The sequence below is a fragment of the Astyanax mexicanus genome, chromosome 3, assembly GCF_023375975.1.
Source record: "Astyanax mexicanus isolate ESR-SI-001 chromosome 3, AstMex3_surface, whole genome shotgun sequence".
Taxonomy (NCBI): domain Eukaryota; kingdom Metazoa; phylum Chordata; class Actinopteri; order Characiformes; family Acestrorhamphidae; genus Astyanax; species Astyanax mexicanus.
This window is the reverse complement of record NC_064410.1, coordinates 54,919,300-54,935,323: the sequence shown is the minus strand read 5'-3', so window position 1 is coordinate 54,935,323 and position 16,024 is coordinate 54,919,300. Positions and strand designations below refer to the sequence as shown.

The following is a 16,024-nucleotide window of genomic DNA, read 5'->3' as shown; positions in this document are numbered from 1 at the left end:
ATATATATATATATATATATATATATATATATATATATATATATATATATATATATATATATATATATATATATTACAAGAGCACATAAACTCCCTAAAAATGAAGAGGAAATAGACCAAAGAAAAGTTAAGTTATTAAAAAAAATAAATGTAAAACAAAATATAAAAATGTGTAAGATATAATAAAAGTCCAGGTACAAATCCTTAACAACTTTTTCAGACTTCTGCGACATAATCATGCATTATTGTTCCAAATAAATTAAGTTAAGCTATCCAGTTTATGTTACATATACAGCTCTGGAAAAAAAATATGAGACCTCTTCAGTTTCTAAATCGGTTTCTTTGATTTTGCTATTTATAGATATATGTTTAAGTAAAATGAACAGTGTTGTTTTATTCTATAAACTACAGACAAAATTTCTTCCAAATTCTAAACAAATATAATAAATAATATTATTGTCATTTAGAGTGTTTATTTGCTGAAAATGTGAAATGGCTGAAATTACAAAAAAGACCTCAAATAATGCAAAAAAGCAAGTTCATATTCAGATTTAATAGTTCAGAAATCAATACTTGGTGGAATAACCCTGGTTTTATGCATGTTCTCCTCCACCAGTCTTACACACTGCTTTTGGATAACTTTATGCCACTCCTGGTGCAAAAATTCTTTGAGGGCTTGTGATCATCCATCTTCCTCTTGATTGTATTCCAGAGGTTTTCAATTTGCTAAAATCAAAGAAACTCATCACTTTTAAGTGTTCTCTTATTTTATTTCCAGAGCTGGTGAGCAGAGCAGGTGAGGTAAAGCATGCATTATTATAGGACCTGTACCTACAGGAAGCAAAGATGGAGAAATAAAGCAGACTAATGGAAAAAATAATGGACAGAATGGTCAGCTAACAAAATAGTTATTAATTGCAGCTCGTGAGTGTGTATGTGTGTGTGTGTGTGTGTGTGTGTGCGCGCGCGAGCGAGCTTGATGGCAGGCTTGAAGCAGCATCAGCAGCAGCAGTATTGTGATTGTTGTTGTTTCAGTAAAAGCTCTTTGGGGTGTAATGGGTTGCATGTCCTGACGATTAGCAATGTCTTCAACTCTGCTCTGCCATTTTTCAGGAGTGCTCCAGCCTCGCCCACTCACTCAGGCCTCCTCTCCCCTCACTCGAGTGGCCTACAGACCCCCGAGTGCCTGTCTAGAGAGGGTTCACCCGTATCCCACGAGCACGAGTTTGGTTCCAAGTTGGCCTCTGTGCCCGAGTACAGATACACTCAGAGCGCCCCAGGTGAGTCTGAAGCTTGTAAAAAGACTTTTTCTTATTAAAAGAATGTTCTGCATTGCAGATTAATGCTAAAGTCATCCAAACTATGAATGAAAAACGAATTAAAAATTTATTAAGTTAACAAAAAAAAACTGTTAAACAAAGCAGAAAATTCAGAGTAGCACCTCTTGCTTAGATGACAGTTTTGCACATCTTGGCTGGTTTTTCTCAGTCAGCTTTATGAGGTGTAGTCACCTGGAATTTTAGGCTTTCAGTTAACAGCTGTGCTGAACTCCTCAAGATTTAATTACTTGAATTTCTTGTCTCTTAATGCTTTTGAGAGCGTCAGTTGTAAAGTTGTGAAGAGGTAGAGTTACAGGTATACAGTGAATAGCTCTATTTGAGTAATGTTCTAAGTGATACTATGGCAAAAAACTTCTCAACCAAGTAAAGAATAATTAAATAATATACTATATACTATAAGAAATGAAGGTCAGTCACTCCGAAAAATCACAAAAACCATTAAAAACATTGTGATGAAACTGGCTCTCATCAGGACCATCGGGAAAGGAAGACCAAGACTTACTTCTGTTGCACAGAAGATCACAACCCCATCTCATCCCCAACTCCCCAGCTTAGTGTATTGGATAGAGCAACATCATTTTCAATGCAGGGTGGCTTTATACCCGTCTAGTCCATACCTAGTATAAGGCGTGGTGCTTATATATATATGAAGAGTTTGGTTCCAAAACGCTATAAATCCATTTTTATCAATTTGAGTAAAAAAGGGTTTTCTTTAGCAAGAAAGTGGTGGGCTGAAAACCACCATTTTCTGTTTCAAAATATCAAATACCATACCAAGGTTAAAATAACACGAAAAAAATCAAATCAAGATTTTAATATTTAAAGATTTATTTAAAAAAAAAATATTCGTTTTTTCGCAAAACGCAATAAATCCATGCCATGTTTTTTTTTGACATCAATAGAACATTTTTTTTTTACAAAAAAATTGCAAAATGCAATAATAAATAACAGTAAATTGTACATCTGAATATAATAGATTGACCATCCTAAAAACACAAATTTCAAAACATTTCTTTCAAAAAAGTGCAAAATTTCTTTAACGAACATGACATTAAGACTATAAAATCCCCAAAATCACGTTACATTCATGTGCTATAGTGTGTATAGTGTGTGTATAGTGTGTGTATAGTGTGTGTATAGTGTGTGTATAGTGTGTGTATAGTGTGTGTATAGTGTGTGTATAGTGTGTGTATAGTGTGTGTATATTGTGTGTATTGTGTGTATTGTGTGTGTGTGTGTGTGTGTGTTTGTGAACTGCAGATGACAGCCGGCATCCCCCCCTCCTAAATGCCTCATTTTCTTTACCTTTTCACGTACATGAGACTCTTTTGATGGCTTTCTCTTTTTTCCAATAAGTGCTACACGAACAGGCTCCCCTATACCATCAAATACCAGATGTGGCGTTTTGATGAAAATTGAATATTGGCTTTTCAAGAGTGGTCACATAACACTTTGATTCTGGCTCTAACTCATTTTTTTAAAAAATGGCGTTTATCTGTTTTGGAATCAAACTCTTCATATATATATATATATATATATATATATATATATTAGGGGTGTCACGATCTCGATATTTTATCGAAATCGAATCGAAATGAGGTCACGATCTCGAGTATCGAAGTCAAAAAGAGGATCGACGATCCCTCCCGCGCGCGCTACGCAAATAGCGCGGCACCAACACAGCGCATCCTATTCATTTAAATAGAGATAGCCACTGCATGAGCGCAGTCGGCGGGAGTGTGATCACTGTTTTTATCTGTCCAACGGGGGAGGGGGGGCGGGGGTTGGGCGCGCAGGTTTTGTATCTGTATCTAACGGAGGGGTGGGTGCGCGCAGGTGAGAGCGTGTGAACTCGCTGAAATGCGTGTGTCAGTGTGACTTGAGAACACTGACTATAGATCACAGTGAGGTGGATTAAAAATCTTAAACTTATAATTGACTACACCTGTTGCTTTCCATTGAATTAAAAAAACATCTTTCTCTCAGATAAAGTAAACACAAGCGTGTTTCTGACTAAAATAAAAGCTTTTCAGGAGAGATATAAGTTATGTGTAAATATTTATAAGACAATACCCACATCACTTATCTAACCAGCCTGTACTGATTTCTGCCCCCCAATAATGCTTTCAATAACCTCTTGTAACCCCTGGGAGCCAGGGGTTACACTCTAATAGCCTTTAATAGTCTTCAGTAGCCTTTAAAAGACTTACCTGGCGGCCGTGGTGTGTCCACTAAACTCCGTAGTTATAAACATCCTGAGGTTAGCAGCGCGCTAACTGACCTGTTTATAATGTAATCCGAGCAGTGCCTCCGTGTCGGCTGTTCTAACCTGCTGCTGTTAGCTGCTTGGGCTGAAAGATGAACTGTAGTGAGCTGTATTATCCGGTTAGTGGGGTTAAAACCTTTATTTGTTTACAGAAACAGTAAAAACGGACTGGCTGAGCTCTGTAGCCCGTGGCTGGGCTGTACTGAAGTAGTGACTGAGTGAAGAGAGCGGGGCTTGTGCTGCTGCTGCTAGTGGTTGGATGAAGAACTGCAGCTTCATGTAATGAGCAGTTTCACCAGCCATCCACACACAGCTCTGATAAACTGCTTGTTTTAATAGTGCACACTGTTGCTACCAAAAAAAGTCACTAGATGGCATTATCATATATATCTTAATAAATAATAATAATAATATTTATAATAATAATAATAATAATAATAATAATAATAATAATAATAATAATAATAAATATATTATTTAAATTTTATGAGGCATAAAATAATAACAAGAAAAAAAAACAAGAAAATCGAGAATCGAATCGAATCGTGACCCTCAAATCGAAAATGAAATCGAATCGAGGATTTAGAGAATCGTGACACCCCTAATATATATATATATATATATATATATATATATATATATATATTTATCTGCATCAGGCCTCAGAAAGGCTTTTAATATTAGCAGTATTTTTCTACAGGCAGGGTTCATCCGATCATGAAAAACTTGAAAAAGTAATGGAATTTGAAAATAACAGTTTTCAGGCCTGGTTAAGTAAGTAAGTAATACCCAAAGTTTTGGTAAAGTAATGCAAATTTGCAATTCACAAATGTGTGTTTCCATTTATCACTGAGAAAAGCTATTTTGAGTTAACTAATACATAAACTTAAAACTAATTCTGTAATGTAGCACTACACAGTGGAGCTCTCAGGATCTGACACATATTTTATTATTGAAGATTGTGTCAACATTGCTTAACGATTTTTTTTTTATTATTATTATAGTTTTAGTTGATTTTTTGTTTTATTCGCCATGTCTGCATTGATGTTTTAAAGATTGTATGGTCATGAAAATTTGCCTTGAAGACATGGAAAAGTCCTGAAAAAGTCATGGAAATGAATTGGTTAAAAAGTGTATGAACCCTGAACAGGGATGTGGCAAGCATGCATGTATGTTTTTTTCCCTTACATCTCAAACTTTCATGATTAGGTTGTTTGATTCTTTATGCAAATGCTCAAGACAATCATTTATATCAGAGTGCATGATTTCTAATAGATTGTTCATGTTTTTTTTTTCTCAAGTCTATTAACCTACAGGAGATCTGAGCTGAAGCTTTGCCACAATATCACACACAGCTTCTACTTTGTGAACAGCACTACTGCCAAACACCAACCATTACTATTCATTAAATCAGTTTTTTCTTCTTTACCCAGGTGTTTAATAAAAACATCAGAGCTCTCAGTGCATTACAAAAAAACATCTGCTGTTTTCTGTGTGAAACAGAATTCACAAAGACTAAACATTAAACTATAATTAAGAGAGAAAAACACTGTTTCTGATGAGGCAGCAGCTTCACAGGGCAGATCACTGCTGAGAGTGTAAATGAAAGACTGGAGTTTAGATCACAGACTGAAGAACAGAACACACAATGCACTTAAGAACAAAAAAAAACAAATCTATAGATGCACCAATACAGAGATTCTGCTTCTGGTGATATTGTCTGATTGTCTGTCTTATTTATATATAATACTGCCACATAAACATATGATTTACAGGCATTTTTTACTGTTAAACTAAATAAAACAGTTCTTGTGAGCCACTCTGATTAACATAGCTTGGGTCCAGGTTTCTTCAGGTCCTCTTCCATCACCAGCAAACATTAATTTAACATCAATCTATGGTATTGGATGATGGATATAAAAAACACTAGAGTCCCCAATTTAAGCTCTGGAGTTAAATTAATGAAAGTAGTGATGTACAACCTCTGCTTTTTGATTAAATGCTTCTATTTTAATAAACACTTACTCCCCAGAAACGTAGCTTTTTCATTCTAATTTATACGGGTATCTAAAACCATAACATAGCACTGGGTTTATCTGGTGGTACTGATATATAAGCATCTATAAAAACATAAAAGTTAAGTCTCACTCATTTGGCTTTTCCAAGAAATGTAATATTTACGCATACAGGTGCATCTCAAAAAAATTTGAATATCATTGAAAAGTTACTTAATTTCTGCAATTCAGTTCAAAATGTGAATATATGTATTATATAGATGTATTACACAAAGAGTGATCTATTTTAAGTGTTTATTTCTTTTATTGTTGATGATTATGGTTTACAGCCTATATAGACCCAAAAAACAGTGTCTCAGAAAATTAGAATATTATATAAGATCAATTGGTATTTTTGGCAGTGTGGGCAGTGTTCCAAGTCCTGCTGGAAAATGAAATCCTCATCTCCATAAAAGTTGTCAGCAGAGGGAAGAATGAAGTGCTGTAAGATTTTGTGAGAAAACAAAACTGCACTGACTTTGAACTTGATGAAACACAGTGGACCAACACCAGCAGATGACATGCCTCTCCAAACCATCACTGGTTGTAGAAACTTCACACTAGACCTCAAGCAGCTTGGACTGTGTCTCTCCACTTTTCCTCCAGACTCTGGTTCCTTAATTATCAAATGAAATACAAAATTTACTCATGGTCGAGGATGTTTTGGAGAGACATCTGGACATGTCATCTGCTGGTGTTGATCCACTGTGTTTTAAGTCTAAAGTCAGTGCAGTGTTTTCCCACAAAATCTTTCAGCACTTCATGCTTCCATCTGCAGATGCCCCTGTATAAGGTTTTACATGTCTCTAAAAATCTTAAATTATACCTATTATTTTTATTGAATGGCTATTATAATGGGTTGAATTCTTGTATCTCTACTTGGACTCCAGGTTCTCCAGTGAGTGCCCAGCCTGTGATCATGGCTGTGCCTCCTCAGCCTTCTGCAGGGCTGGCCAAGCCTGTGGCCTACATGCCTGCCTCCATTATCACCTCCCAGCAGCCTACAGCTCAGGCTGTCCACGTGGTGCAGCAGGCCCCAGCGGTCACAATGGTGCGTGTGGTCACCACCTCTGCCAACTCCCCCAATGGCTATGTGCTGGCCAGCGCTGCTTCTGGATTGCCCGGAGACGGAGACCACAGAGGTACAGACTGCAGCCTTGATTTATCCACTCTTTACTGCTCAGTACTGGCATCTCTTCATCCTGCTTTAACTTCTCCCTCACTCTCTTTTATGAAGGTGTTCTAGAGGAGATGGGGGCTCCTACATCTATCCCTGCAGGCAGTAGAGTCATCCAGGCTGTGGGAAGCCACCTGAGCAGAGGGCAGCAGAGTTACACCATTCTGCAGCAGGGCACCTTGCCGTTGGGCCAGCACCAACTTCCAGTTCAGGCCATCACTCAGAACGGCAAGCATGCCCTTCCCACAGCCAGCGTCTCGCCCAATGCTTATGGTATGTAAACAAATGTATTTAAATAGCACTTATTTTTTCTATAGTTGGTTTTAATCATGCAATGCTATAACATGCAATGAAAGCTTATACCCATCTATAACGAGTACTAGAAGCTTAAACTCTACCTGTAGCAGTTAATGGAAGCCTATACCAAACCATTAACAAGCACTAGATACTTAAACTCTGCATATGACAGGTAATCAAAGTTTTTATCTTCAACTATACCAGATAATGTAGGATTATACCCCAACCAAAAGAGGTAATGGAAGTGCATACCTTACCTTTAACAGCTACTGGAAGCTTAAAGTCAACCTGTAACAGGTAATGGAGACTAATACCACACCTATTCAAAATATTGGAGGTGTATACCCCACGGAAAAACAAATAATAGCTTGAAACAGGTAATGGAAGCTTATATCCCATCTGTAACCAATAATCATACCTAATAATCCACCTGTAACATATAACTGAAGCTTAAATCCCATCTGTAACCAGTAATCATACATTGTACCCATCTATAACTACTAACCAAAGCCTATAACCCATTTGTTACCAGTAATCATACCTTATACCACACCTATAACAGGTAACTGAAGCTTATACCCCATCTATAACCAGTAATCATATATTATACCCCACCTATAACAGGTAACTGAAGCTTATACACCATCTATAACCAGTAATCATATCTTATACCCCACCTATAACAGGTAACTGAAGCTTATATCCCATCTATAACAGGTAATGGTGGCTTATACTCCATCTAAAACAGGTAATGGTAGCTTATACCCCATTAATAACAGGTAAATATATCTTATACCCTATCTATAACAAGTCATGGAAGCTTATACACCATCTATAACAGGTAATGGTAGCTTGTACACAGTCAATAACAGGTCAAGGTATCGTATACACCATCTATAAAAAGGTAATGGAAGTTTATACCCCATCTATAACTGGTTTTGGATGCTTATATCCCTAAGATAACACATTATGGAATCTCATACTTCACTTCTAACAGGTAATGGAAGCTTATACCACACTAATACAGGTAATAGTAGCTTATACACCATCTATAACAGGTAATGGTAGTTCATATCCCATCTATAACAGATAATGGAGGCTTTTACCCAAGCAAGATCAGGTAACTGAAGCTTATACCTCGACAGTAACATGGAAGATAAACAGACAGGTGCTATTTTTCTGTTTTCACCTTAGCTAAAAGGGTTGAGCTTGATATACGCTGTCAGTGTGATGCTCGCTTTTCGAGTACTGTGTTTTGTACTGTCTGATACACTGCAGACAGTGGCCTTAAGGTTAGCCTGGGGCTGGTCTTATTTCTGATTCAGCTTGAGCTTATATAGTGTATGCCGTTTGTAATCCTCTCCCTTGTTTTTCTTTGTTCTGCTCTCAGCTCTCACTAGCCCTCTTCAGATCCTGGCTGCCCAGGCCTCTACCTCTCCCCCAGTGGTGGTGAACAGACCCTCCAGTGTGGAAATGGAGGAGGCTGGCCCGCGGGAGCCCGAGGCCAAGCGGATCAAGATGGAGGAGGACGGCGTGGCTTCAGTCCCCCAGCCCGTCATCGTCGCGGTGAAGCCAGAACCCAGCGACTGAGTGAGTGAGTGAGTGGAGAAGCAAACGAAAGAGAGGAACCTTCAAGTGAACCCCCACAATAGTGTTAGCCCAAGGTGCCAAGCCAAGGTTATTGAGGGGAAAAGGTTTTTGATGATTTTTTTTTTCTTTTCTTTTCTTTTACAAAGAACTTTTTTTCTGTGAGAGAACAAGTCCACCACGGGTAACGTAATTGTGTCTCTATCGTGAGGAGGAGCAGGATGATGATGAGGAGGAGGAGGTGGTAAAGAAGAAGAATAAGGAGGAGGAGGAGGAAGAGAAGGAGGATCAACCGTATGTACTAAGGGCAGATGTGAGCTAAAATGCATTATCCTATAAGCCTTAAAAGCAAACGCTGACACGTTTTTTTTTTTAAATTGTCATGGGCTTCTTTTACGAGGATTGGATTGGTCCCTCAGAGAGTTCGGAGAGCATGCATGCGCCTGTGCTGCCATGTAGTTCCTCACAAGGTACAGTTGAACTAGTACTTACTTTGAGTCAGGGTGGGACCAAGAACTAAGCAGCTATATTTCTATTTGGGAGCATCGTTCTCTCAGAATTGAAGCATTATGTATTAAGCTCATTGGAAGCTGGGATTTACCCCAGCTTTCTGTGTCACTTAGCGAGGAATTATTTATCATTCTTTATCAACGTAACACCATCTCTACTGAAATTAGATCATTACTATCATAACTAAAAACATAAAAAAAATCAAAGATTTCTTAAAAAACTTAGTACATGGATTTAAACAAGCCCTCTCTTTTTCTAGCTGAAGCTTTAACATGGTAGTATAAAGTATTTTTCTATGGAGGGCTATTACCTTGCTTGCTTAGCTGTTGTTATATAGAGAAATGTCTAGCACAATGTCAGTTTTCTGAATTGGTTTGTGTATAGTGCAAGAATTAAAAAAGAAACAACTCAATGAATGTATGTACCTTTTGTTCATTTATGGATTTATGGTCTGTGGCTCCCTTGTTGGCCTAAACACCTCTTACGAAATTCGAATATGTTGGGATATTTTGTTTAAAAAAAGGAATAATGGTAATTTTGAAGTGAAATTCTGTATTTAATGTAGCTCAGACAGACAGCAGCCTATCCATCCTCTGTGTGCTTAGCCAGAATTTCAGGTATTTCAGGCTGAGATTTGCAGAACCTGATTAGATTATTTGTGTTATTCAATGATAATTCAGCCACAAGCAAATACAGAGATGTAATTGCTGGCATATTTAACTATTAAGAGGGGCTACTGACAACCAAATATGTTTATTTCTGTTTCTAAGACCCAGGAATGTAACCTTTTTAATATTCATTTATTGTCAGAGATGCTAGTGTTCCACTGTCCGCCTTCTCTGTGACCCTATGATGATGTTGATGACTATGATGATGATGATGATGATGACAGTGGGACGTACTAAATGAATGTTAAACATTTTCTAAAAGTTCTCAAGACTTTGTAATTGTTCTTTCCACAGAAGCTTATTTTGGTAACATTCAAAAAGTGTTACTCAAACTTTATATTTTTACTAACAACAACAAGAGTCGATTTCGTTGCTGTCATTCAAAAGACTTGGTCCAAGTTTTTCACTTTTTGATATAATTCAAATTTGGCATGTGTTTTTTATATCATGTCAGAGTTTTGTGAGGAATGGACCAAATAGAAATAAATGCTCCAAAATGACTTGGAATACTTAAAACTTTTTATTTTAGTTAATTTTATTTTTACATTTTTTTTACATTATATTTTATTTGAAAGTTAAAAGATTGTAATTGTCCTTCACCTGCCAAGTTGCCATATTGGAGATATTTGCAGGATTTTGGGTGACAGCAACGATGTGTAATATAAGCTGCGTCCCAAATCTAGGCTGCTGAAGGCCCCTTCATTTACAGCAGAGAGTGATTTCAAGGGCGCGACTGATGTATCCTTCATGGCTCTCAGTTACCCATAATTCTCTGCACACAGTGCATACAATGCAAAGGTTAGGAAAAATTCAACACACAAATATAGTAAAAAAAAAATAAAAAATAAACTGAACTTAAAGATCTCCAGAGTTCATTTTAAAATGTTAGTTTTTTTTTATAATTATACGTAATTTATTTTCGTAAAAAAAAAATACAATAAATAAAAGCACACAAATTTCAGGCCACATATGCAAGAGACGGGACCTTTTTGGTGATTTCACCATAAAGCCTCATCAGACTGTTCCATATGTGGGACATTTTCATATGTGGGACCCGTCCCACATGGACTGCAGCCTGGGATTTGGAACGCAGCTCTAGTGTTTGAATCCTTGAAGATTGAAGTTTTCAAGACAATCACTACCAGGGTGGTTTTGGTGACCACAGCATGGATACGAAAAAGAAGCACCTCAGATAACTTGCAATATTAACAAAGACAGATCAATGCAAAAGACCAAATGCATAATCTCCTCATTAGTGCCTTGGAGTTCCGTAGTAAAGCTTAAACCTCGATCTAGAACTTGTTACTGGGAAGTTGGAACACTGAAGTTTTTATTTCTCCCTATTCAGGCTTAGAAAGACAACAGAACACTGTTTTAATCCTTTCTATCAGGTTGAACTATGAAATCGGGTCACTCTTCGGTCGGCTTTTGGTCCGAGCCTTGTGGTGGCGGTGGCGGTGGTGAAGATGATTGATGAATTAATAAAATGACTGAGATCACACTGCCATAACCAAAAATAATAATAGTAATAATAGTGAGGCTGTAATACAGTCTTAAAGGGGCAAACTTCACGGCTACATCGAAATATCTTTGCCGACATAAAGGCACCTGCACCCACAGTAATGGGTTACATACTCCGATCAGCCATATCATTAACACCAACTCATTGTTTTTACACTTATTGTTTGTTAATATTGTTATTATAAAAGTGATTTATATGGTAACAATTACATACTGTAGTTCTGTATCTGTTTCTCTGTATACTTTATTATTATCCTCCTTCTTTCACCCTGTTCTTCAATACTCAGAACCCCACAGGAGAGAAAACCACCTCAGAGCAGCTAATATTATTATTATTACTATTATTATTATTATTATTAATATTTGTGTGGTGCGTCATTTTCACATTATCAGTACTGCAGTGATTAGCACTGATTAGCATGGTGGTGTGATTAGTATGAGTTGTTAGTGTGTGTTGTGCTGCTGGTACAGTGACTGGATCAGATGCAGCAGTGCTGCTGGAGTTTTTAAACACTGTTTATTCATCTCTCACTGTTCTCCACTTTATTACACACTACTACCTACAGCTGCTCCTCCACCTTGTAGATACATTAAAGTTAGAGATAGAAGCTCTGAAGAATCTGTTGCTGCACAGTTTACAGTGTTTGGCATTCTCCAGTCTTTCATCACAGTCTTCAGGATGCCGCACACAGGACACTGTGAAATCACTGCAGTGCTGAGAATAATGATACCTGTTATGTGGTGGTTTTCTCTCCTGTGGAGTCCTGAGTATTGAGGAACAGGGTGAAAGGAGAAGGATAATAATAAAGTATGCAGAGAAACAGATACAGAACTAAATTGTCATTGGTATAATAAGTGTAGACAATGTGACGATGAGCGTAAAAACACTGAGATGGTGTTAATGTAATGTTGTGACCGGTCGTTGTACATAGTGAAGGGGGAGTGAGTCGAGAGAGCGAGAGGAAAGTGGTAAAGAAATTTCTATAATTTCTAATGTCGTTTTTACCCTCTTCTTCTTTTTTTTTTTAGCTTTTAATGTATTGTATAAAAATGCTGCACGCTCTAGATAACTAAACTGCACCTGCATTAGAGAACAATCACACACTTGAACCACTGCAACTCCATTTTAAGTTTAGTTATTAATTTACCTCAAACTCCGATTCAGCCATCATGGAATGGCGAAGCTGGAAAGCATTAAGAGCTGTAATTTAAGTATTCGGGCTGGGAGGGGTTTTTACGCCTCTCCGTACACATGAAAGTACAAATAAATATATAAATAAATAAATGAATGGAATCTAATGAACGAATGAAACGAGCGCTTGCTTTAGAGTCGCGTTTCATTTCTCTTTAAACCTGTTTATTCAACTTTTCACTGCCTAAAACCGTTTTGCATACATTTTATCAGTCTCTGTGTCTCTATCAGCGATGTACAAGGTGAATGAATATAAAGTATTTTTGTCAACTAATCTGATGTACTCGATTTGTGTGCTTTTGGTGTTTTATGTTTTTTTTCTTTGCATATTAGCTTATGCAAGTGTTTATACACTAAAACCTTTATAATTTAAAAAAAAAATATCAAGTCTAATGAACTGATGCACGTTTTCTTTCACTTCTTCTGTTATAACTTCTGTTGTTCTGGGTTTGATCTTCACCCACTGTGTACAAAAGCAGCCTGTGTTAGCTCAGAAACTCTCTGAAACTGAAATAAAAATGTTGTCTTTATAAGCCTCTATTATAAAGATTGTCATGATCTATTTAATAATAATTGCCTGACCTTTTTTTCCATTACACAACCTCATATAAAGTGGTGCAAGAGCATGGGATGCTGGTTCCTTCATTATTTCTGGAAAAATAAAAGAAAAAAACAATTAAAGGCCCAGTAATGAATAGCTGAAACTGCCTGTTTTACGGAGATAAACTTGATTTTGTATATTTGAAGCAGTCTGATCATTTATTGAGGGCTTTGTTTCAACTGCTATTCAACTGCAACAGCTACTGCTGCTTCTACACTAAACCCACCTGCAGGGCTGTGTTCACATTACCAGGCTAAATTGTGTAAAATCAGAATCTATTTTGTTTGTTCTGCACTAGATTCAAACTGAGGGTAAAAGTTGCTGGATGCAATGTTTCATAATACCTTTTTTAAGTGTGACCTATACAGCTCTGAAAAAAATTAAGAGACCACTTCAGTTTCTGAATCAGTTTTTCTGATTTAGCTATTTATAGGTATATGTTTGAGTAAAATGAACATTTGTTGTTTTATTCTATAAACTACGGACAACATTTCTCCCAAATTCCAAATACAAATATTGTCATATAAACAATTTATTTGCAGAAAATTAGGCTGAAATAAAAAGATGCAGAGCTTTCAGACCTCAAATAATGCAAAGAAAACAAGTTTATATTCATAAAATAAAAGTTAAGAAATCAATATTTGGTGGAATAACCCTGGTTTTTAATCATAGTTTTCATGCATCTTTGCATGTTCTCCTCCACCAGTCTTACACACTGCTTTTGGATAACTTTATTCCTTCACTCCTGCTGCAAAAAAAACAGTTCAGCTTGGTTTGATGGCTTGTGATCATCCATCTTCCTCTTGATTATATTCCAGAGGTTTTTAATTTGGTAAAATCAATGAAAATCATCATTTTAAGTGGTCTCTTATTTTTTTTCCAGAGCTGTATTTGACATTTGTCTGACCAGTTCACGCTTTTAAACTGATGCTCATGCTTTAACTTTCAAATCTTCTCCAGCATCATAGGAGCTATCAAGAACTTTCTGTGACCAACAGCTGGGATTGTCACTTAAAAAGCTTTGTGGATCTGTAAAAAGGTTATGGTTTTTTATTTTGCATTCTTGTTTTCTTTACGCTTTGTTTTTAAATTATTTAATTTTCTCTGACACTGCATCAGCAGCTCCCTCCTGTGGCCATCCATGTTCATACATTAGGTTAGAATATATTTCATACAAAGGTTGGTTGCCACACAAGTGTTGGAATAGAGAAAGAAGTCCAAATATTTTAGCTCTTTTAACTTACTATCCCACCATTAAACTCACTCACTCAGTGCTGTTGTCCAGTTTTTCTTACTCTTAACATAACATAAGTCACATGAGTATATAAGTCGCATTGCTGCGAATGAATGATGCTTGTAATGTGAACGCAGCCACATCATGTTGCAACGTCTTGAAAAAAATGTCTTATTGGCCTCCACTGAACCCGAATCTGATTCAATACAGATTGGCTGCTTTGAAAAGGGCTTTCTCTCCTTCAGCTGCTGTCTGTCCTGGTGTTGATTTATTTTCCACACTGATGTAATTTCATTTGAAAGGTTAATCTTCTACAATCCTACCTGTCTGTATTGTTTGCCTAGCATTGTGTCTGTTCTATAGCTGTTCTAAGTTCAGTTTATTGCCTCATCCTGATTACATTAAAGCTGTTTTAATGTATTCTGTTTCTCTGTGCACATGTGCAGCACTCTCTGTCCCCTCACTGCCTTGTGGAAAGCTGAAAATGTGACGACAGCCTATTAAAAGGTTTAAGCTGTCAACTGCACCCTGTTGGTTCATCATTTCTGTAGGCCAGAGTGCACTGAATGAATCTGTAGACAGTTTTTTTTTTTTAGAAAAATTAAAATCGTTTTTGCTAAAGTAGACTCCTTAATAGCTTAACCATGTAATGTTTTAGGATTGTTAGTGAGCCATGTCCAACTGCTTTATTTTTAGTGTAAAATAAAATATTTAAATGCTTAAATTTTATATATACAGTATATACAATACCAATCAAAAGTTTGAACATCTCATTTAATATTTTTCTTTTCTTCATAGTAAATAAATATTTTTAGTCATCCAGACTATGAAGGAACATATGAGGAATAATTATGTAGTAACTTGATTGTGTTAAACAAACCAAAATGTGGTTTCTGAGGCTGGTAACTCTAATGAACCTATCCTGTACAACAAAGGTAACTCTTGCTTCTCCTTTGTTGGGACGGTCCTGATGAGAGCCAGTTTCGTCATGACGTTTTTGATCAGTGATTTGAACAGTCTTTGCGGTGGTTGCACTTGAGGATACTTTTAAAGTTCTTGAAATGTCTCAGATTGAGTGACCTTAATTTCTCAAAAGTATTTTTTCTTTACTAAGTTAATTAGTTCTTGCCATAATATGTATTAGAATTAATAATCACAATTCACTCTACTTCTTCACAACTTTACAACTGATGCTCTTAAACACATTAAGAGTCAAGATATTCATGAATTAACTCTTGACAAGTTCAGCATCGCTGTGAAAAAAGAAAGTGGCTAAAGATAATTATATATTTATTTGATATATTTTTATTATTAGATTGATTATTACACTAAAAATTAAAATAGCATTTAGACTTTTTCTGTTAGATTAGTAAGCTAATTTACGTTACTTACAACACACAATTCATTTTCATTTGTCAATTAATTATTTTTTATAAAATTTTATATTTTACCAGTGTGCTTTTATTTTGACGGGAAGTGGGTTTCCTCCTCCGCGTGACTGAACAGTCCTGACGAGAGTTTCTGTCAAAATAAAAGTCCCCCTAAAAAGTATACAATTTTGAGTCTGTAAATGAAAT

At 36.5% G+C, this 16,024-nt stretch overlaps 1 protein-coding gene across 1 annotated transcript in view; it reads left to right on the top strand.

Annotated features, from left to right (window-relative positions):
* foxk1 (forkhead box K1) overlaps window positions 1-14,968 on the top strand; it is a 39,147-nt gene extending 24,179 nt beyond the window's left edge. Inside the window, exons 6-9 of the mRNA XM_007247819.4 lie at window positions 1,114-1,280; window positions 6,551-6,802; window positions 6,898-7,110; window positions 8,525-14,968. Coding sequence (XP_007247881.3) covers window positions 1,114-1,280; window positions 6,551-6,802; window positions 6,898-7,110; window positions 8,525-8,724 — 832 coding nt within the window. The 3' untranslated portion in view covers window positions 8,725-14,968. The remainder of the gene's footprint in view (window positions 1-1,113; window positions 1,281-6,550; window positions 6,803-6,897; window positions 7,111-8,524) is intronic.
* The last annotated feature ends 1,056 nt before the right edge of the window (window positions 14,969-16,024 follow it).